The sequence below is a fragment of the Nannobrachium achirus genome, assembly GCF_963921795.1.
Source record: "Nannobrachium achirus genome assembly, chromosome: 5".
Classification (NCBI taxonomy): domain Eukaryota; kingdom Metazoa; phylum Chordata; class Actinopteri; order Myctophiformes; family Myctophidae; genus Nannobrachium; species Nannobrachium achirus.
This window is the reverse complement of record NC_137814.1, coordinates 21,719,497-21,744,006: the sequence shown is the minus strand read 5'-3', so window position 1 is coordinate 21,744,006 and position 24,510 is coordinate 21,719,497. Positions and strand designations below refer to the sequence as shown.

General features: G+C 42.3%; 1 protein-coding gene across 1 annotated transcript in view; it reads right to left on the bottom strand.

Moving 5' to 3' along the window:
• The window catches only part of carmil3 (capping protein regulator and myosin 1 linker 3), a gene marked incomplete at both ends in the record, with an annotated part of 164,880 nt that overhangs the window by 58,069 nt on the left and 82,301 nt on the right, over nucleotides 1-24,510 (bottom strand). The window contains 5 exons of the mRNA XM_080725630.1: nucleotides 2,967-3,021; nucleotides 6,086-6,182; nucleotides 9,090-9,171; nucleotides 10,484-10,553; nucleotides 15,564-15,668. Of these exons, the coding sequence (XP_080581756.1) occupies nucleotides 2,967-3,021; nucleotides 6,086-6,182; nucleotides 9,090-9,171; nucleotides 10,484-10,553; nucleotides 15,564-15,668 (409 nt within the window). The remainder of the gene's footprint in view (nucleotides 1-2,966; nucleotides 3,022-6,085; nucleotides 6,183-9,089; nucleotides 9,172-10,483; nucleotides 10,554-15,563; nucleotides 15,669-24,510) is intronic.

Here is a 24,510-nt window from a genome sequence, read left to right as displayed (position 1 = left end):
CATGATAAATAAATGATAAATTATAAATGATGAATGTTATATTGTAACAGTCATGGGTGTGTTGAGCACACAGTCTAGGATGGTGCATGAAAAATCATTATACTAAGGACTTATGACAAAGTTAATGGAACGTGGAAGCGCGTGTGCATTTTTCTTTGAATGCGCTCTTACATTTTGCATGCGTGTTTGGATTTAATAAAGTACGTCTATGCCATTGCCTGGCCTACAGTCTGTATGCAGAAATTGTGATTGTGAGTGTGGTGTCACGATCGAATCGTAGTGATGGTGCAGTACCGCACGGGTTCTGAATATGGGGTCCAGAGACCCCCAGGGGTCCTTGAGGACCCCTATGGTTCCATTTGTACACAATCAGAGTTAAATGAACACAGAGGATGATTGTGTCTCAGAGGTAAAATAATGGATCTGGACAATGGGCTTAACCCATTTAGGCCTAGAATTATTTCATGCAGATCTACAAGCTCACAGAGCGGCACCGACTGCCGCGCTGTGAGCTTGTAGATCTGCTATTTTTGAAAAATCTAGATTTTTTCTTTGAATATATATTTTTAAAAGCAAACAATAATGTAACTCAAATATTTGCTTCTGGGTGGTCTCTGGAACAACATATTTTGAGATGAGGGTCCGCAGCCAAACACATGTAATTTTGGGGGTCCTTGAAAGTTTGAGAACCACTGGTTTAGAAGGAAGGATTTAGACAGTTATAGAATCGGGTAAAAAATATTCAAATGCACAAATGTTTATGATTTTTCAAAAATAGCAGATCTACAAGCTCACAGCGCGGCACGTGTGAGCTTGTACATCTGCTATTTTTTAATCGTTAAATCATAACATAATGTTAAAGTGGCTCAAATCTAAAGTGACACTTCATTTGCGTTCAGGCCTAAAACATATCAAACGGGGGCTCCTTGAAATGAAGTGTGCTGGCCCTCACACATGCTGTGCATCAAGGTTCCCCAATAGGCGGCCTTACTGTCTGGCCCACACCAACCCCAGTAATAATGGTGGTATAAGAGCAGCAACAACACTAGTATATCGTCGTTGTCGGTGGAAACCTCGCATCTCCAAATGTGTATGTTCTTTCGCAAAGTAAAGCCCAGCTGCTTCATCATGCAAGCTGGCCGTCGCACAAAAGTAGTGAAAACAGCAGATCTACAAGCACACAACGCCTCGCACCGCGAGGCGTTGTGTGCTTGTAGATCGGCTGTTTTCACTAGTTGAAATAATTTTTTAAATGATAAATGCAAAACGATGTATGTCTAAAACGGTTTTGGACATACAAGATTTTCACCCGACAGCGACGATATCTGAACTGTCACTGGAGTAGCGGGAACGCCACTGTCGCCCCCTGCAATGTTGTGGCCCTCAGCTTGGTACCCTAGACATAATTCGGCCCTTGGGGAAAACTAAATGAGGAACCCTGTCCTAGGCTATCATCAACAGTGGTAAATAATTGATAAAGTTACTTGTCATGCCGGATTTAGAGCGCAGAGAGAGAGAGAGAGAGAGAGAGAGAGAGAGAGAGAGAGAGAGAGAGAGAGAGAGAGAGAGAGAGAGAGAGAGAGAGAGAGAGAAGAGACACTGAAAGAGCTTTGAGAATAAAGTGGGACCAGATGAATGATTCACAAGCCTTCCTGAGGACATGGCTTATGACATGTGTATGAACAGTGTGTGTTTGGTAGCTTGATGTAAATACATGAATATAGCAGGATCTACGGCTGGGCAATATCAATATTATATCAATATGTTGATACAGGACTAGGATATCGTCCTGGATGCTGGTAGCATGTGATATGACCTGAGTGTTGTCCTGCTTTTAAAGGATGCATTACAGTAAAGTGATATAATTGTCTGAACTATATCTGACTGTTCTAATGTACTATGAACGAAATAAAAAGAAAATAAACAAAAATAAAAAATCAAACCTCGGTTCGAAGTAAAGCGGTGAACTGTTATTCTATGTGTTCTAGAGTTATGAACTCTGTGATCTGTACATTCTTTATATTCTGAATGAATGAATGATTTTATCTGGAGGGCCGAATTGTCATGTGAAGCTTGATCAATCCTCAAAGTATCCAATCATCAGACCGGGATGGACACTACACACATATTCTGGACGTACGGGACAGATAAAACCTGTTCATTCTGGACTGAAATGACCATATATGGACATGAGGTGACAGACATTTTGTTTTTGATAAAACCTGTTCATTCTGGACTGAAATGACCATATATGGACATGGGACACACAAAGCCACTCCTTGGAAGCAGCTTTCACCGCTTCAAAAATAAAACAATTCACAGGAGAAAGGCAGTGATCACCCCATGTGCACAGTGCACATGGGGTGCACTGTGACCCACAAATGGCCCTTACAAAACGGTGAAAAGTGATGATTCATCACTAAACCATCGTTTTGTGGGTCGGTTTTTAGCCTACAGAATGTTTTTCATGCAAAACAAATGCTTGCTTCAGCATCATGAAAAAACCCTAGGTTGCCCCTCACATGCTACTTAAAGCATATTTATTTTTTGTATTTTTTTCCTGTATAGTAAATTAATGGGACACAAACACAAATCAGTTTTTTATGAGGTTTCCCCCAGGAGTTGAATTTCAACCTTTTAGTACATATTATTACACACCTTTAGAAACACATTGGTGAAGAAATTTTCGAAATTAACGATTTACTTTGCAGATTGGTAAAATATCTTATAAAATCCCCTTACCGTAAAGCACCACAGCACATTGTGGGGATAGTCATCAATATTGATATCAAGGCAAATTGGTCAAAACAACTAATATTTTGTCCATATTGCCCAGCCCTAGCAGGATTGTGTGCATTTTGTGAAGAATTGATCAGAACTCAAAATCACTTCATGGCCACTATGTGGGACATACAGGAACTGGAATGTACAGTACAGGATGTGCCATGTTACATAATCCAACTCACACACTCTTCTTCCTGCACCAGCTGTACCAGTTTCTGTAGAACTTCATCCAGTACCCTGACATGAGACAGAGAGAGAGAGAGAGAGAGAGAGAGAGAGAGAGAGAGAGAGGGAGAGAGAGAGAGAGAGAGAGAGATGGAGAGAGAGAGAGAGAGAGAAAGAGAGAGAGAGATTATTATATTATATCGTCATTGTCCGATGAAAACCTTGTACAGGTATGTCCAAAACCGTCCGTTTTGGATTTATCATTTTAAAAATGATTTAAACTAGTGAAAACAGCGCCTCGGTGCGAGGCGTTGTGTGCTTGTAGATCTGCTTTTTTCACTACTTTTGTGTGACGGCCTTGTATGATGAAGCAGGGCTTTACTTTGCTAAAGAACGTACACATTTGAAACTTTGAGATACGAGGTTTCCACCCGACGATATATTAGTTTCATCGACCTTTTCAGTTTCAGTTTTCTTTTTTTTACTGTACTGCTGTACTGTTTCAGCCATAAATTATAACTAGGGTGGGGGGCTGTTGGACAGACTGTTTAAGCCCCTTACTGCTCCAAACATGTACAAATGCAAAATATAAGCTTACCGACTTGTCTCAAGTGTACTCAGGAAGCTCTCCGGAATGTGTCAGTCCATATTTTTCAATAAAGAAGTGTTTTACTCAAGCTTGTCTCGGAATCTCATTGCTTTTCCTCATTGGGTGTAACGTTGATCCCCTTCCACTATTCGCTCATACTAAGACAATAATTCTGACGAGGAAAAGCAGATTCCGAGACAAGCTTGAGTAAAGCACTTCTTTATTGAAACATATGGACTGACACATTCCGGAGAGCTTCCTGATGGATAGATTACACTTGGGACAAGTCTATTCTATTCTATCTACATCACAGCAGAGAGGACACCAGGGATGTGCTGGCCATTGGGAAAAGCGGGACAACTCCCGAACGGCCGGTTCATTCCCGGCCGGTCCAGGCCGGCCATTAGGAAAAAATCAAACCTCGGTTCGAAGTGGAGCGGTGAATTTGAGCAGCTGTACCCTATGTGAGTGAGTGAGTGAGTGTAAACTGTGCCTGTGAGTGAGTGGTGAGTGTGCCTGGCCTGCACAAAACAGCGCCCCTCCTTTAACTAGTGTGTTGTGTGTGGCCACTCAAGGTATTGCCAGACTACGGACGGACGGACACAGCCAGCCAGCCAGCCACATACCCACGGATATACCTGTTCATTGGGAGCGCTTTCACCGCTCCAAAAATAAAATGTCAGCCTTCGTTCCATGTTGGGGGCTGGGCGGCCAACAAAGTAAATCGTCACTGTCGAGCAGAAACCTCGTATCTCCAAGTTTCAAATTTGTAATTTTTTTCGCAAAGTAAAGCCCTGCTTCATCATACAAGGCCGTCGCACAAAAGTAGTGAAAACAGCAGATCTACAAGCACACAACGCCTCGCACCGCGAGGCGTTGTGTGCTTGTAGATCGGCTGTTTTCACTAGTTAAAATCATTTTTAAAATGATAAATACAAAACAAACGGTTTTGGACATACAAGGTTTCCACCCGACAACGACAACATTTAACTCATGTAATTGGCCCACTGGCTTGTCACTTGTCATGATCTGAAATGGCAAATCTTTGAGTAGCAGCAGCTACTCGCAATGAGGGCCTCTCCAACTCTTTTTCCCGGGCTGAATCAGGGGCCCAGCTAGCACGTCCCTGGAGGACACCACGGGTTCACCGTTCCCCCGCAGCAGACAGGCAGTCCGCAGCAGCAGCAGTGTTTTTTGTGTAGCTGTACTTGTAGGTATTTGTACTTGAGTCCAATTTCCAGTACTTTCCTTCTACTTCATTACATTTCGGATCCTATTGTATTTTTACATAACTATTTATTTTAAAACATTAGTTAGTCTTTTTGCAGATATAAATTCATAAACCATACTTTTACCAGTAAGAACACCACTGACGGGCGGCAATACTAGCAAGCAGCCACACAGACGAGTCGACACAGAAGGAGAAACACTGTCCCCCTCTGCCTCAATGCAAAGGGATAGCCCATCGACCATGCCCTCTCTCTGTCTCTCTTTAAAAGGATAGAGTCATCTTGCTTTGATACAGAGAGAGAGAGAGGAGTTCGAGAGAGAACAGTCGCTTTTTCACTTTTTCGAAATTCGCAGTCGGTGTGGAAGCTTGCATTGACTTTATAAGGTTTTTAAAAAAAAGTGAATTATTCGCAGATTTGCAATTCGCAAATTCGCCCCCGGTGTGTAAAGACCTTAACACATGGGCTGCTCAGGTTTATAACATTTCTAGCTGTTGCTGCTGTCCAGCTGCTGTCACTCACGCTTTATTTTGAAGAGCCTCGGAAGCTTCGTGCGTGTGCACGTGGGTGTCCACTGACGATTGAGGAAGATAATCCCTTTGTTTACAAGCGCTCAAACGGGAGCCGACCATCGCGTTATAGTGTCGCCGTGAAAACAATCAGATCTCTGCTTCCCTGGCGTTCTTTTCACCTCATTCAGAGATAAAGCCCTTTTTATGTTTCAGAGTAGAATGGAAATCAATGTAACCAGCCTCCGCCATTTTCTCTGTCTCCCTCTCTCTCTCTCTGCTACGGGGTGACGTATGGACTCGGGTCATTCAGAGGGCAGGCAGCTGTACAGTTAACCATTCGTTGTCTCGTTCAGAGACGAGACAACTCCTTTTGGCGTGGTGACACCTAGTGGCCTTAACTTGTTACTGAACGAGTTTGGCTCCTTGGGTGTTAAGAGTGAAAGTGTCTACAAAATCAAAGTTCTCTACGAGGGTTATAATTTATGTCTAGTTTCAAACTACTAATAAAGTATTCAATAAGAAACGTATAATCATCATGTAATCTTCTTATGACCAACTTAAACCCTATATATTTTATTGTACAACAACTAGCGAAAATAACTGTAAAATAATTGTACTTTTAATAGTTTTGAAACATTTTGGAAAATAATGCAATGGCCAGTGAGTAGCCTAAAACCAGGAACAGTCAAGGAGAGGGGTGATCTGTTGGAACCTTTGGTTCCCAAGGCTACTTACTGACTGACTTACTAGTCATATGACAAAGTATACTTGAGGCTCATGTCTAGCTATGTGTGCAGGCTCCCTACCTGCCCTTGATGTTGAAGTTTTTGCCCAGCAGCAGGTGTTTGAGTGACGGATGTCTGGAGAAGCCTGGCAGGACTGCCAGCAAGTCAGTATCCAAACCTGTGTACAGACCAACATTACCGTCACTGAACAAACCTGTGCACTTTTTGATGGAATACTTTATTAGCAATTCGCATAGGAAACGCACTGGACAGCACAGTTCAGATACAAGGTCTACTAATAGGATTTAAAACCAAGAAAGCACTAAGGCTTATTTACATTGGGGTCCTTGTTTGTACAACAATACAAAGAAATATATATATATATATATATATATATATATATATATATATATATATATATATATATATATATAAAATATATATATATATATATATATATATATATATAATATATATATATATATATATATGTATATATATATATATATATAAAAGCCTTGGCACAGCATTAACAACATTAACACATTAATGCTGATTCTACAAATGCCTTCTAAATCAGTAGTTCTCAAACTTTTTTGTGCCAAAGACCTCGAAACACTTTAAAGATTTCTCCCAGCACGGCACGAAGTGACACGCTGTGAGCTGTGAGATTGTATATCTGTTATTTTTGAATAGCCAACGCTTAACTCTAAAATTACAGAGATGCTTTCCCGGTTTTCATGGGTCAACACATTAAGATCAGTGAACAAGGAACCAGGCCGACACAAAACAAGAACATTGTGTGTTGCTTTTCAACAGTGGTTCTCAAACTATTTAATTGCAAGGACCCACAATTTGATATGCGTTAGGCCACGGACACCCATGTTCTACTGTACATCTGGGACCCCAGTCTTCACTGTCCTAACTGTGTAGACATTTTACACTCTGAATTACAGACCCATAATTCCCCCGTGGGCGTCCCCGAACCTCACTTTGAAAACCACTACATTTCAGGAACAATTGTCATATTATGCCTTCTGTCACACTATCATTTGATGAAATTCTAATATATTGTCGTTGTCGGGTGGAAACATCGTATCTCCAAGTTTCAAATTCGTACGTTCTTTCGCAAAGTAAAGCTCTGCTTCATCGTACAAGATGGGCTGTTTTCACTAGTTTAAATCATTTTTGAAATGATAAATGCAAAACGAACAGTTTTGGACAAACAAGGTTTTCACCCAACAACGACGATATGTATGTATGTGAAAAAGACATACTGCCTTGGTAGGCCATACTGTAGTTCAGTGGATGACCAGTCGCAGATTAAATTGCACAATATTGATATCAAAAAACATAAATAGGTCTGCGTTCACGAAAGATATTAAACTTGATCCGGTAATCGCCACAAGACACCCAATTCTATTTGCGAAGAATGAGGAAGCTTTCTGCAGAGAAAGTGAGCAGCACGGAGGAGATTTTAGCCTGCGGTGGATTAAATCCACTCTGCCGGAACGGAGGTTTGTCCCGCACACAAAGAAAGCGTTTAAAACGTTTAACTTTCTAGGTCACGTAGGGCTGCTGAGTCCAGTGTGTTCACGTAGCACCAGCTACACGGCTGAGCGGGAAGAGCGCTGCGGTGGAGAGTGTCACTATCAATCAGCAGCGCAGCTAGTTGAACACGTGGCAGGAGTGGGGATTGCTGTAGTGTAGTGTGTGGATGTGGTTCTCAAACCTTTTCATGTTAACCCATGAAGATTCTACAGACGCAAAGGTAAATAAGGTGACTAAACGGGTGTGTATTCTTCTATCTCACTTGCGATCGAGGGGTGAAACTCATTTTTAATAAGGGTAATAATAATAATAATAATAATAATAATATATTTCATTTGTAACACACTTCATATTTGAAGCAAATCTCAAAGTGCTACATTAAAAGCATCAACTGAAAATAAATAAAAACCCTATAAAAAGCGGTTGAATTTGCATCTATAATATGAATAGAAGCAATAGATCGTCAACTTGTTTTTTCTATATGTTGTATGTCTTGACAAATGTTGGGCGCATTATAAATATATAATTTGAGGTTTGGATTGAATTTGTATGAACTGGTGAGTAGGTGGTACAGTACAGTACAGTAACAGTACAGCACAAAGCATGTCTCCAGCCAGGTCAACACAATGCAAAACTCAATTGTGGAACGCCTTACCGAAGGCCTTAAAGGAGTGTAGATCCCTAACATCCTTTAAAATCTCCCTGAAAAACAGCCGTTCTTAACTGGTAAAAACAAACCTAGTCCAACTTTACCCTCCCACTGACCCTTCTTTGTAATTATCTACTGTATATAGTTTTTGCACTGTTATTTTTTTCTTTTTTTTCTGACTATATCTACTGCATAGTACTGTGTTCTATCCGTCTGTCATTCAATGTTATATGTTATATGTATGAGATGCTTTAATGGTTTCCTGTGCAAATAAGCCAAGTGCTTTCTAGGATCTCCTTTAAGTTGACCTTGTACCAGTGAACTGTACCGTCATGAAACTGTATCTTTTTCTATGCAAACTTCTAATAAAGTCTTCAATCAATCAATCAATCAATCAATCAATCAATCAATCAAAACCAAATCAACAGCTATACAGCAATGGATCAAATATGAACTATTTGTTTGTAAACCAGGGGTCAGCTAGCTTTTTGAAATGAAGCGCCGTGTTTTTTCTAGAGAGTCAGTGTGCCAACATAAATGTTAACAATTCTGTCATCTGTTGATTGTCAGGAATCAGGACATTGTTATAACAATCATTAGACTCAGAGCAATAACCCGCCTAACCCATCTCCCTGACTCCCTCCCCCGTCAAAGTTTTAAATAATGTAGAATTATTTGCAGAATGTAATTTGCTGCAAACCAGGTGACTTAATTTAACTGACCATTTTTAAAACAATATTTGATTTTAAACAAAAAATCATTTCTTTCACACCTCTGCCAGTGTGCCACTCCTGTGCCAATGTTGGCACCCGTGCCAAAGGTTGCCTACCCCCGGTGTAAACCGATGGATCAGTGTACAGGATGTGATGAGGGAATCTGTCTCACCGTTATCGGAGATGTCCAGGGTTCCCACACAGGCGACGCGGGGAAACAGTTCCTGGATCACCCCGGCACCCGCTGACCTCAACTGAGAGAGAAGAAGAGAGGGACATGAAAAAAGAGAGACACGTGACAGAGAGAGAGAGAGATGCAGGAAGTATTCTAAAAGGAGATACATTCTAGGACAGGGGTCTTCAACGTTTTCAGGCCAAGGATCCCTTAGTTGAGAGAGAGATGAAGCAGGGACCCCCACTACCTTATCATAGATTCCATATAGGCCTACTGTAGTTTCATTATTTGAAAGCACTTTTTTGTTTTGTTTCATGTCAATGTGTGTTTTCAGATATTTAACCACTTTCACTCTATAATTAGTCTGCTCTTTTTCCCCTCTACACCAAACCTCTTTGCCGGAAATAGACGATCTACAAGCGCAGCGCAGCGCGAGGCGCTGTGAGCTTGTAGATCTGCTATTTTTGGCTAAAGTTCTCAGAATATGGATGCTATAGCTAGGGTTCAAGTGGTTAATATAAAAAAGGAGAAAAAAGTTTCTATCACACAAAGATTTGGAGGACCACCTGTAGTAACTCTGAGGACCCCCTAGGGGTCCGACCCGGACCCCCTGTTGAAGACCCCTGGTCTAGGAGAGATGGCTGATGCACTAACTAATTAGGGTTAAACTAATTAGGATGCATTAAACTAATTAGGGTTCTGCTCAACCTTCCCTATCAGACTCACCTCACCGCTACACACCAGTTAAGAGTGGGGTGGCTCAGAGTAGATGATAGAGTACAGCAACTTGCAATGGGCCTGGTGTACAAGATACACTACACCACTATGATACCGAAGTACCTGTCAAAATACTTTATAAACATTAAGGATGTCCATAATTATAACACCAGAGGCAGCGCCACAGATCACTTCCAACCCAGAGTAAAAACCAACAAAGGGTCAAACTCGTTTTTCTGCTATACCACCAAAATGTGGAAAGCCTTACCGAAGGCCATAAAGGAGTGTGGATCACTAGCATCCTTTAAAATTGCCCTGAAAAACCACTTACAGGCAGCAGCCGTTCGCAACTGGTAAAAAAAAAATGAACCTAGCCCAACCCTACCCTCCCCTGCCCCTTCTTTGTATATACTGTTTGTTTAGACTTACTGTTTTCTTTTTTGTTTTTCTTTACATATCTACTGCATAGTACTGTGTTCTATTTGTCTGTCATTCAATGTTATATGAGATACTTCAATGGTTTCCAGTGGAAATAAGCTTAGTCTTTTCATGGATCTCCTTTTAGTAGACCTTGTACCAGTGAACTGTACCGTCATGAAACTGTACCTTTTCCTATGCAAACTTCTAATAAAGTCTTCAATCAATAACAACTGAAAAGAACCCTCGGGTTGTACCTCACAGCCGCTGATGTCCAGGTGTAGATCTGTGATGTGAGGATTATTGGACAGACCGAGGAACAGAGCTCTGCAGGAGAGTGGTTGGATGGAGAGCAGTGGAGAGTATGGAGAAAGGTATAGAGGGATTAGAGGTGGGGGTGAATAAGTAGAAGACAGGTGTAGAGAGGAGAGGAGCCGACGGAGAAAGGGATACAAGGATTCACTGCAAGGATTCAATGCATTATTTTGTGCTTGAACTATTGAAAAATAGCAGATATACAAGCTCACAGCGCGGCACCGAGTGCCTCGCTGCGAGCTTGAAGATCTGCTATTTTTGTCTTTGAATATTTCAAATCCTTTTTTTTTTTTTTACCTATGCTTCTATGTCAGTGGTGCTCAAACGTTTTCATGTGAAGGACCCCCAAAATGATATGTATTTGGCCACGGACCCCCAGCTCAAAATATTTCAATGTGTGTGTGTGTGTGTGTGTGTGTTTTACAAGCACACAACGCCTCGCGGTGCGAGGCGTTGTGTGCTTGTAGATCGTCTATTTTCACTACTTTTGCGCGACAGTCTTGTGTGATGAAGCAGGGCTTTACTTTATGAAAAAACATACACATTTGAAACTTGGAGATACGAGGTTTCTGCCCGACAGTGACGATATGCTGCATTCACACTAATGGCAACGAAAGTTACAAAACGACGAGGGGTTTGTTGACGACAAGTGTTTTTCTGCCACTTACAGAACGGAGTATGTGATATAAAGAAGGAGACTGCAAATGGTGAAACAAAAATCTATGATTGATTGACGCTTCACTGCGTCATTGGAGCGCCGAAAAAAGTTGAAGCCAACTCAACTTTGTTTTGTAGCATGTCATGCCCGTCCAGAAGCAATCCGTTCTATTCATGTCACTGGCTTCCATTTAAAATTAATGGCCTGTTGCTTTGTGGCCGTTAGTATGAATGAGTCACAGAGCCATCTAACACGTTTTGAAAAACAAAACAAAAAATAGCCCCCATGATTCATAGCTCTCGCTATCGCCTCGATCCCCTAAAGATATTAATTCAGGCTGAACAGCCAATTGCGGCTCGGCACACTCTAATAACCTTATCTACACTCTTAATGCAAAATTGGACTTGACATCAAGGTTCATTTGGAGGTTGTTTTAATACAACAAAAACGCAGTTAAGCATTCATGCATTGCAGGTAAATAATGAGAAGACGTGGGATGTGTGAGAGCCCAGAGTACACCTATTACAACGCTGGGTGCCTTTATTCACTCTATTGATTGCAGTGTAAAATCAAACACTGAATGTCCAAATGACATGGTCAGTGTTTATGTCTTCCTTTCACCAAACACACTGGCTCTTTTGTTCAGGATAGTTGGTCAATACTGATGAGAGCATCAGAAATGTCATCATTTACTATTCTTAGTTAAAATAATGCTCTATATTGTAGTGCAAGCATCAAGTAGCCTACAATCAAATAGGAGTAGAACTATGTATAGTCTGGCTGCCAGCTTAGCATTTATGCTAAGTTGGTATCATAGGTATGATATTTGGTATATAGTTTTTTTTATTGGACTAAAATGTTGTCTATATATATACGTTCATGAAACCACCTGCTGACGGCCTGTCAGCATTGAGCAATTTCTTTTATAGGGGGTAAAAGTTTGGGCCCATCACTTACTAATACACTATACTATAAAGGAAAAAAATACCCCCCAAAAATCTGCTTTAAGTAGCATGTGAGGGGTCAAACTAGGGGTTTATAATTATTATGAATCCATTGCAAGCATTGGTTTGGCATGAAAAACATTCCTTGGCCTAAAAACAGACGCACAAAAATATGATTTTTTGATGAGTCATCACTTTTGTCGGGGCTGAGGTGGGGTATGGAATGTGGTATATATTTTTTTTTATTGGCCTAAAATATTGTCTATATACATACAGTCATGAATCCACCTGCTGACCGCCTATCAGCATTGAGCAATTTCTTTTATGGGGGTAAAAGTGTGGGGCCCATTCATTTACTATACACTATACTATAAAAGGAAAGAAATACCCCCAAAAATCTGCTTTAAGTAGCATGTGAGGGCCTGAGGGGCCTGAGGGGTCAAACTAGGGGTTTATAATTATTCTGAATCCATTGCAAGCATTGGTTTGGCATGCAAGACATTCCTTGGCCTAAAAACAGACAAACAAAAATATGGTTTAGTGATGAGTCATCACTTTTCACAAATTTCTTGGGGGGCTTTTTAAGCCCAAGGAAGTTTTTTCATGCAAAACAAATGCTTGCAATGGATTCAGAATAATTATAAACCACTAGTTTGACCCCTCACATGCTACTTAAAGCAGATTTTATTAGGGGGATTTTTTCCTTTATAGTATAGTGTATAGTAAGTGATGGGCCCAAACTTTTACCCCCTATAAAAGAAATTGCTCAATGCTGACAGGCTGTCAGCAGGTGGTTTCATGAACGTATATATATAGACAACATTTTAGGCCAATAAAAAAAACTATATACCAAATATCATACCTATGATACCAATTTAGCATAAATGCTAAGCTGGCAGCCGGACTAGTACACATTATTAAAGATTTACTCAATCAATATTTGCAGGTTTAAGGATTTTTTTTCCCACCAAATGTTCACCACAACTTGGGGAGTTGTTATTGTCTATAAAAAAGGGTAAAGCAGATACAAAAACGTCTTTATTTACTGTAGCTGACAACGTTTCGATTCACAACAGATCGAAACGTCAGCTAAGAAGTTCCACCAGTCGATGTGCCTTCCCCTAAGTTCCCCTTCGAGTTATTATTTGACGTCATATTTTCCAAACAAAATGAGGTTCAGGAGTGCGGCTGTATATGTGCATACAGTATGTAGAGGTGGAAGAAGAGGTTTTTAAGCATGTAGCAATACCTCAATATAAAAGTACTCCGTTAATAAAAGAAAATGCCAGTATTAATTTTTTTTATTCAGTAAAAGTATTGGCGTCAACATGCAGTACCAGAGTAAAAGTACTATCAAACTTTCTAAAGTTACAGGACTTCAATGTAAGTTGAAATCCTGTATTCAAAATGTACTTGAGTAAAAGTATAAAAGTATTGGTATCAAAATGTACCCATATATCAGTTGGACATAGCTGAACACGCATTGTCCGAAGGTCTAGTTAGTGTCAGACATTTCCAATGTTGCAGCATTATTTGTGTACTCTATAGTCAGAGATACTGTGTAGGCATGTCACCTGAGTGATGGTCAAAAACTAGTTCAGTCAGATAACTCATGAATAGATTGAATACATTATTTATGGGGAAAACAGAACCCTTAAGGAAAGCAGAGCCCCTGGCGGTGCTGGGAAGTTGGTCGGCGCAAACAAGTGCATACTGACCTTCAGAGACACTGACAGCAAGAGGAACAACAGATTGGCAGACACGTCATATACATCACCCACATACCGCGTAAACCTCTAGAGTGTATCTGCCTGAACCACTGTAGCTCACAAGCTACGCATCAAAGGCAAACATCTTGTTTTCTCTGCTAATGAGTTGCTGACATAGCAAGTATTCCGTTATGCCTTTGCTTTCGCCTTTCAAGTTGCAATAATGAACTGGTAATTAAAATTTCTTTGCACGCTCAGTGGGCACCTTTCAAAGGGAGAACAGGACAAAGCCACTTTGGCATGACACATGATTGGACATACAATGACGGCTGTGGGTCACATAGTGACCCACAGCTTAGTGGATGTGGTATATACTGTAGGCTTATCCTTAGTGGATGTGAGTGCTGTAGTAGGTTTGGTCTTAGTGGATGTGGGTACAATAATATTGTAGGTTTGGACCTCAATGGGGGGTGAAGTCTGGGGGATCCACATCTAAATTATTTACACTTATTAAACAAATGTACTGTAAGGCAGTGATATTCAAACTCCGGCCCGTGAGCCGGAAGCTAAACAGTCTGGGTAATCTATTTTAAGTAGATTTGATTCGATTTTTTCTTATATTAGCCATAACTATCTATTTTCACAAGTTTATTTTCTGTAAAAAGCCATTTTTGTTGAATGAGGGCCAAGTCATAAATAACATTGTGAAGCAATTGAAAGAGAGATGTGCTCAGCTATCTTTAATGTTATCCCACTAGATAGCAGGCAGATAGATATCAACCCAGACAAATAGCAGACAAACGTACATTAGTTTGTTTTAGTGTTTGTGTGGAATATGCTACAGTAATAGCACAGAATTATTAAAAAGAGAGAAAATTTAGCAAATTACTTCGATTACAAATTGTTGTCATTGACAGAATTTAAATAGAATTCCAAGCTATAACATAATGCACATTGCACTTGTCAGTTGTACCATGTAACTTTTTTTATAAAACAAATCTTAAAATTGTCCCAACTGTTAAATCGCTAAAGTTTTAGAACACCCACTCCGTGAATTTCAGCCTGTAAAGCCTTCTCTATATATGTAAACTGCGATCCTTGCCGGGGACCGGATCTCGCGCCAAAATTGCGTCATCACACTACCGGCCAATCACAGCGAGGGTTATACAACTGCCGGCCAATCACAGCGCATCTTGAAGTGGGGTCGCTATGGCAGCCATATTTGTTGTCGCCCGTTTGTACCATCCCTTCTCTAGGTAATTTCGCCTACCAGGCAGGGTGAAGGAGTCCGTATCTCTGGAATTACTGAACGCACAGGAACAAGGGACCCCTCAAAAGATAGATCTCAGCGAGGTGGAGGCAGACGCGGGGGTCTGAAGGTACGAAAAACGGCCGAAAGACGCGGACGCGACCGCGGTTTGCTATAGGGCTAATGACCACTAGTTGGGCATCTTACACAGTATAGCTTTAAGTTATGTGGAAATAAAGCAAATAAAAGAGAGAAGTTATCAAGTAATGTCATTTTATCAACTGGCCTGTGGCCCCTTGTAATGTGGCCCACAGGTTCAGAAGTTTAAGTATCCATGCTGTAAGGTACAGGTCTGTAACACTCGAGTTATTATGGGGTTCTGTGGCCTTAATTCAGACCAAAATGGGGGTCTTTTAAATGAAAGAGTTTGAGAAGCACTGAAATAATAGCACAGCGACTCACCTCAGAGTGTCAGGCGGAACCTTCATGGAGGCCAGGCTGACGTGGGTCAGACTGAACGCCGAGCTGAAGAACTGACGGAACGTTGGCAGGGAATCTCTGGCTTTCCTAGAAGACGGAGAACAGGAAGAACAAAGGGAGAGGTTAGGGGACAAGACAGAGAGGGGTGTCGCACCAAATGCTGGGCCCTGGGTACAAGGATTCACTGCGGGCCGGGCCCCCCAATGAATGTTCTTCATAGGGGGAGGGGGTTTAACCCATTTAGACTGGGAACTACCGGTAGCATTATTACGCATTATGTTGCGCTTTAACTATTGAAAAATAGCAGATATACAAGCTCGCAGAGCGGCACCGAGTGCCGCGCTGCGAGCTCGTAGATCTGCTATTTTTTTTAAACCGTGAAAGTTTGTGCAAGTCTTTGAATATTTCAAATCCTTCTAAGGTTTTTTGAAAAACCTACAGTATGTTTCTACTTTCTCGGACCTTTTCACGTGAAGGACCCCCGAAATGATATGTATTTGGCCATGGACCCCCATCTCAAAATATTTAGTTCCAGGGACACCCCAGAAGCAAAATTTGAGTTAGAAACGTTCACTTAAAAAAATACATATAGCCTATTCAAAGATTTGCACACATTTTCACGACTTTTCAAAAATATCAGATCTACAAGCTCGGTGCCTCGGTGCCGTGCTGTGAGCTTGTATATCTGCTATTTCTAATAGCTAAAGTACACAATAATGAAGGCCCCTCCACCGTGGGCACTAGTAACTCAGTCCCACTTCCCCCCCCCTGTGACGCCCCTGTGGGGGGATTAATGAGTGATTGAGAGAGGATTGGAGAAATAGCCAAGAAGAGAAATACCGAGAGAGAGAGAGAGAGAGAGAGAGAGAGAGAGAGAGAGAGAGAGAGAGAGAGTGATGAAGAGAAAGCAATCGCAATGCAAGACAAGTGAAGGAGATTGAGCGAGACAGGAAAATGGCTGACAGTAGGAGGCGATAAATTGATAGAGAGCGACAGAGAGACAAATAGAGCAGACGGCGGCACGCAGAGACCTCTGACAGAGCGAGAGATAGACACTCACAGGCTGTGGGAGTAAGAGACCTCCGCAGAGAGAAACGCTAAAGAATTACAAGATTGACAGAGCGAGACATAAAGGCCAATGTAAACAGATGGCGGCTCTAACATTTAGGTCGGCTTTTTATACCCTGCAGTCACAGGGAAAATGTGAGGTTGCCAATAATTACTGCCACCAATAAAAGGTAACAATGACAGGCTGTTATCCAACCATCTGCTTGGCATAATGCATACATTAGCCTGTCGTCAGGAGAGAGCAGAGACGGGGGGAAACACAGTCAGACTCGCACACAGATGCCCAAAGCTTAATTTGCGCAATAACTGGATGCTAAATACAGTAGTAGGCCAAGCGAAATGTTCCGTGGCGAGCCAAAAGTGACGCACTGCCTGCATGGCACGATGGGGAAGACCAAGACAGTTGAGTGTCTAAATCAGGGGTCTTCAACAGGGGGTCCGGGTACCCCTAAGGGGTCCTCAGAGTTACTACAGCGGATGCTCCACGGGAGAGTGTTTTCTGCAGGTCTTTCAGTCCGAGTGTATCAAAGGGTGCGTTCGGAAATGCGCACCGGGTCTGGTTAGGGTTAGGATTGGGGTTAGTTTTAGGCATAGTTTTACTGAGGTTAGGGTTAGGGTTGGGTTTAGGCATAGTTTTACTGAGGTTAGGATTAAGGTTAGGGTTGGGTTTAGGCATAGTTTTACTGAGGTTAGGGTTAGGATTAGGGTTGGGTTTAGGCACTCACTACACTGAGCACACACCCGGTGCGCACTCGGACTGAAAGACCTGCAGAAAACACTCTCCCGGTCCTCCACATCTTCCATTCCTTTATATTATAAACCTGAACCCTAGGGTCCTTATTCTGAGAACTGTAGCCAAAAATAGCAGATCTATCGGCTATTTGTAGATCGGCTATTTTCGGCAAAGAGGTTTGGCGTAGAGGGGAAAAAGAGCAGACAAAGTACAGAGTGAATGGTCAAGTGTATTAGGTAATGACGGCTCAATGGATGAATGACCTTTATTTATACTGCAGTGGTTAAATATCTGAAAACACAAATTGACATGAATCCAAAATACACTGATTATTGTGCTATGAAGTGATGAAACTATATGAAATCAATGAAAAGGATGTGGGGGTCCCTGCTTCATCTCTCTCTAAACTAAAGGGTCCTTGGCCTGAAAACGTTGAAGACCCCTGGTCTAAATGGAAGTATACCGGAATGTGCAAGCGCCCAAGGAAATGACGTTGTCATCGTGTTTGTGAGTGGTCGATAAAGATAGTTTCCAGGGGAAACCCATACGACGGGAGCAACGCCCCGACTGACACTATCTGCATTAGGTCGTGATCAGGTTTTTCTCCTCAGAGAGGAGCAGAGGCTGTGAACGAGGCTACGTGCATATAGGTAGCCAGTCACACACATACAGTACAAACACACAAAACATATAGAGTAGATCAGGGGTCTTTAACGTTTTCTGGCCAAGGACCCCTTAGTTGAGAGAGAGATGAAGCAGGGACCCCCATGTGTGAATATATTTCTTAAAACAGCTTAGCCTTGTTTGACAGCACTGTCGTCAAATACTTTGGTCCGCTCTTCTTTTCCCTCTACAAACCTCTTATAAATCTTATTGCGACCGTAGGTCGCAGTTACTTGCACACTATCCAAACCTCCACCGGCTGTCCCTCCGTCACTCCCTCCGTCACTCTGTCACACGTCACACGTCACACTTTTGCCCTGCTCATATCTCTGCAACCGTTGCCCCGATCCATGCCAGATTTTGCACACACACTCCTTGCCTGCCAAACTACAACCTCCAAGGACCCCCGGAGTTTCGGGGACCCCCAGGTCCCTGGGGGACCCCCAGGTGTAAAAAATTACCAAATGTGCAAAAATGACCAAATGACCACCCCAACGGGGCTGCTCTCTCTGTGTCACACACACACACACACACACACACACACACACACACACACACACACACACACACACACACTCTCTCTCTCTCTCTCTCAAACATAATGTGTGACCTGCCAAGTGGCAAGGAATGTTGCCACTGTCCTCTCTCTCTCACACACACACACACACACACACACACACACACACACACACACACACACACACACACACACACACACACACACACACACACACACACACACACACACCCTTCACACCAGGGAGTCCAGGAAGGATGAGCCTCCATGCTTAAATAAACAGACCTGGGTCCACTATCAAGATCTGCCTGTGGGTGTGTCTACTTTTAGCAGGAGAGCTTGCATCTTGCATGCTAGTATTGGAATTTGCCCTAAAATCACACAAACCACTACACAGTATCTCTACAGTCACCCTGCTCCTACAGATTTTGCCCTAAAATCATGCACACCAGTACACAGTATCTCTACAGTCATGTAATCACAACGCATCTGTCCCATCTAGCGCCACCATCAGGACGATTTTGCACAAACTACTTTTTGGCCTATTTATGGAGATAAGCGACCAACGGTCGCTTATCTCCCGATTAGGGAGTCTTACTGGTAAAATATCCGATCTACAGCTACGCCTTGCAGCGCGAGGCGTTGTAAGCTTGTAGATCTACTATTTTTGGCTAATGTTCCACTCAGAATAGGGATGCTAGGGTTCAAGTGGTTCATGTAAAAAACATGATCATATCACACAAAGATTTGGCGGCCCCCCTGTAGTACCTCTGAGGACCCCCTAGGGGTCCCGGGACCCCCTGTTGAAGATCCATGGAGTAGATGTGGGGCTGCATTAAAGCCATAAAACTAGCTAAAAAGACTCCCATAAACCCAGCATTCATTGCATCCATATGAATATGACGCGTGCATGCGCATGCACACGCACACGCGCGCACACGCGCACACACACACACACACACACACACACACACACACACACACACACACACACACACACACACACACACACACACACACTGCCCAGTAATTTACATGCATTTGTATACTCATGCATGATTGTATGTGTTCTAGGCACTGGTTTGTGACTGGACTGGGTGCATGTGCGTCTGTGTGGAGGTGCATGTACTGTAACTGTGTGTGTGTGTGTGTGTGTGTGTGTGTGTGTGTGTGTGTGTGTGTGTGTGTGTGTGTGTGTGTGTGTGTGTGTGTGTGTGTGTATGTGTGTGTGAGAGAGAGAGACAAAACCCCCGGGGTCGCAATGGATAACGGAGTCATCCAAGCATTTTACAGGGCCGCTGTAATACACTGGAAATCCTGTTCACAACGTGTCTAATCGCAGCCAAACTGCCATTTCAGCCCCCAACGTGCAAATAATTCATTAAAGAGAGGAGGAGGAAGAGGTGGAACAAGAGAGTGAACATGAGAAAGTATAATGAGGAGGGGGAGGAAAGGAGAGAAAGAAGAAGCAGCAGACAGAGAGAGAGAGAGAGAGAGAGAGAGAGAGAGAGAGAGAGAGAGAGAGAGAGAGAGAGGTACTTGTTTGTTTGGGGTTGACGCCACTGTTGTTGTGTTTGGGGTTCGCCTCCCTCCCTTGTCTGTAATACTGTAATCTCGTGCAGGATGGCCATTTTGTATCGTATGGCATGCAAATAAATTCTAGCGGGACAGCTTTTGTCAAAATAAAACGTTTTAATTGCATGTTAAATTGAATTGCAACATTCAAGCAGTTACGATGATAGGCGGCTCCTTGCCCTTCCATGCGCATACATGGAACGCCATGGGCAGGGAAAACAGCAAGCAAAGAACCCCCTGGGGAGAGATGCACAAAGCTTGCATGATGACTGCATATGAAATAGGCCTAGTGAAATGTTCAGTGCAAAAAAGATTATGGCACTGCATGCATGTACATAATTTACTGTAGCCAGTCGCGCGCATACGCGCGCGCGTGCACACACACACACACACACACACACACACACACACACACACACACACACACACACACACACACACACACACACACACACACACACACACACACACACGTTATCTTTCAAAACTCTCGCTAAAATGACTTCCAGAAAAACAGCATTAATTGCATCCATATGAATTCAGTGCACTCCAGGCAACTATTACATAATTGCCTCATCACAATTATTTTAGTGTCATTATTTCAAGCTGATGGCCCAATTTGTGTTATGTAGGATGGATGGCATGAAAATACATTCTGTCGGGACCACTTTTGTCAAAATAAAACTTTTTAATTGCATATTAATTCGCGTTTGCTAAATGCCTGCTCTACGTTGTAAAAATTACAACAGTACATTAGTTGTAATGTCAAGCAGTAAATGTTACACTAATCCAACCAAGGAACTTTATACATTCAGCAAAGCAAACTAAAATCTTTGACTAAAATCTTCTCCAAGCTAGAAGAGCTGTGGCATTATGCTGGAAAAGTGTTGAAGCCCCAACATTGAGGATGTGGCATAGGGAGCTCATGAACTCTATCGGGATGGAGAGGCTAACCTATGTGGTTAGAGGTAGACAGAGTGGAGAGGCTAACCTATGTGGTTAGAGGTAGACAGAGTGGAGAGGATAACCTATGTGGTTAGAGGTAGACAGAGTAGAGAGGATAACCTATGTGGTTGGAGGTAGACAGAGTGGAGAGGCTAACCTATGTGGTTAGAGGTAGACAGAGTGGAGAGGCTAACCTATGTGGTTAGAGGTAGACAGAGAGGAGAGGCTAACCTATGTGGTTAGAGGTAGACAGAGTGGAGAGGCTAACCTATGTGGTTAGAGGAAGACAGAGTGGAGAGGCTAACCTATGTGGTTAGAGGTAGACAGAGTGGAGAGGCTAACCTATGTGGTTGGAGGTAGACAGAGTGGAGAGGCTAACCTATGTGGTTAGAGGTAGACAGAGTGGAGAGGCTAACCTATGTGGTTAGAGGTAGACAGAGAGGAGAGGCTAACCTATGTGGTTAGAGGTAGACAGAGAGGAGAGGCTAACCTATGTGGTTAGAGGTAGACAGAGTGGAGAGGCTAACCTATGTGGTTAGAGGTAGACAGAGTGGAGAGGCTAACCTATGTGGTTAGAGGTAGACAGAGTGGAGAGGCTAACCTATGTGGTTAGAGGTAGACAGAGTGGAGAGGCTAACCTATGTGGTTAGAGGTAGACAGAGTGGAGAGGCTAACCTATGTGGTTAGAGGTAGACAGAGTGACTTTGACCGGCTGTGGGAGGTGTACATGAACGCCATGGAAACAAGAACCTAAAGGGAATGTGTGGCTAAAGAGAAAGAGAGAACGGGAGGAGGAAAGGAAAAGAAAAAGGAAAAGAAAAGAGAAGGATGATGTGAACAATGTCATTTGTTGGGCATGTGCAGGTGGTACTGGTATGTGTATATGTGTGTGAATGTGTGTGATTATATGTATTGTGTTATGTGTAAAAAAAAAAAAACAATACAAATATATATTTAAAAAAAAGCAGTAAATGTTTGGCGGCATGCATGGGGTACTACAGAACACAGCTGCAGCAACAATGACATCAGTTAACGACATTGATACTCGATGAACATCAATGGAAAAGGAGCTGGGTAGAGGTGGGTTTGTGTGTGCAGGGCATGCGAATGTTGCAGCAGGAATAGTCAGCAGTTACTGTATAAAGATCCCTCTATAACAGTTTTCAGGCCAAGGACCCCTTAGCTGCGAGAGATATGAAGTAGGGACCCCCAGATTCCATATAGTTTTATCGTTTTCCAGCACAATCAATCATCAGTGTATTTTGGATTCATGTCAATTTGTGTTATCATATACTGCATGTAACCACTTGAACCGTCAATACTTAATAAACTTGACCTTTCACCCTGTACTTAGTGAGCTCTCTTTTCCCCTCTACACCAAATCTCTTAGCCGATCTACAAGATCGGCTATTTTTGGCTAAAATTCTCGGAATATGGACGTTAGGGTTCAAGTGGTTAATATAAAAAAAGGAGAAAAAAGGTTTCTATCAAACAAAGATTTGAAGGACCCCCTGTAGTAACTCTGAGGACCCCATGTTGAAGACCCCATGCTCTATAATATGAATGGCCAATGACTAACACCTCCTGAGCATCAGCTGATGCAGTGGATTTGGCAGGAACTGGCTGATCAGCTAATGATGGTGAGGCCAGGCTTGACTAATGTCTCAACGCTATGCTCCATTTGATACTTTAATACAGGAATTACATTTTCCAATGTAATCATTGAATGTCGGCCTCATGTGTACTGTGGTCCCTGTTGCTACAAGCCTGGTGAGGCTCAGTCCAAGCTGGAGAGGACACACCTCTGCATGGGGAGCGAATCCTCTATGCCAGTGGTTCAAGGACCCGTAAATTAATGTGTATTTGGCCGCGGACCCCCATCTGAAAATAACTTGTGCCAACTTAAGGACCCCCATACAAGATGTATGGCGTCAGACGCCACCTAAACCCATAGCACTACTGTAACACTGCCCTTCCCTCAATGACCATACATGAAGCTAGATAGCATTTTTAGGTTTTAGAAAAGTTTTTTACTGATTAGGTGCATGGTCTACCTAGGTCATTGTTTTTTTATATTGTTGTTGAAGTACTGACATATTATCGTGCTTATTGTCTCCACCAGCCGAAGGCATGGGGGAGAGTCCCCACTCTGGACCCTACTCTGAGAACACCTGTATTAGACCATGGACCACCATAACTCTGAGAGTGTACTAATGGAACCAAATGGAGCCGTAAGGGTCCATTTGGTTCCATTTGTACACTCTCAGAGTTACAACCACATAATTAAGGCTCCATTTGGTTCCCAACTAGCCATCCTTTATCTGGGGACCCACTGGAACCCCCCCAAGGACCCCTGTGGGTCCCCGGAACCCACTTTAGAGAACCAATTCTCTATGGCACCCAGATTCCCAAAGTAATACATCAATCATATATTAATAAATAAATGATAATGTATTGTGATTTCTGAATTGTGACCAGATCACTCACCGATTCACAAAAGGAACAAGTATGATCAGGTGAAACCAGGTTATTTGCAGAGCTGCATTTCTGGTAGCACTTAAACCCTCTGGTAAAAGGTACTTATAACATACATACTTGATACATTCTTATTTCACTCTATAATGTCTTTCCCAAAAAACTGTCGATCTACAAGCTATTATGTTTCGCACTGACCAAAAACTGTCAGCCAGAAATGAGAATTTATTGACAGAACTGAGAGACTAAAAATAGGCAAGGCATATTAGGCTTCCCTCTTTTTTTTTTCTTTTTTTTTTGTGTTACACAAACATGCCCGGAAAATGAGTGAAGATTAGCTTGCAGAGGGAGGTAATGGAAAAGGGAGGGTAGGGAGTGGGGAAACTAAATATAACTTCACTTATTTGTCTGCTCTATAGTCGTAATGTTCCATTACCCTGTGTTAATAATTATTGTCACAAATGACAGGCTTTTATCCAACCATCTGTTTGGCAAATAAATACATTAGCTTGACACCAGGAGAGAGATACGCAGAGAGGGAGGAAATCACATGCACACACGCACCAAGATGCACACATCTTGCACGATGATTGGATGCTGAATAGACCTAGTGAATTGTTTTCAGCAAAGAGACGAGTTGTCCTTGTGTGAAATTGGCATTGTATCCCATTTGTCTGACTTAAAAGGTAGACCTTGCTTGTTTGCTGAAAAATAATTGGTGCTTGGAGTAGTTAATGCCAAGGTTACAAATTGTTCTTTCCCCATTGATACTTTAAACCAAGCCTTTGGGTAAGTGCTAAGTGGAAACACTCTGAGCGAATGGCAATCTGGAGTCAGTCAACAGGTCAGTATTTTTGGTGTAACATTAGGCCTATTAAATTTTTATGGATACTGTGAAAGTATCTGAAATAACTGTTTCCACAATGGTTGCAAAAAGCACATAATGTGAGTTT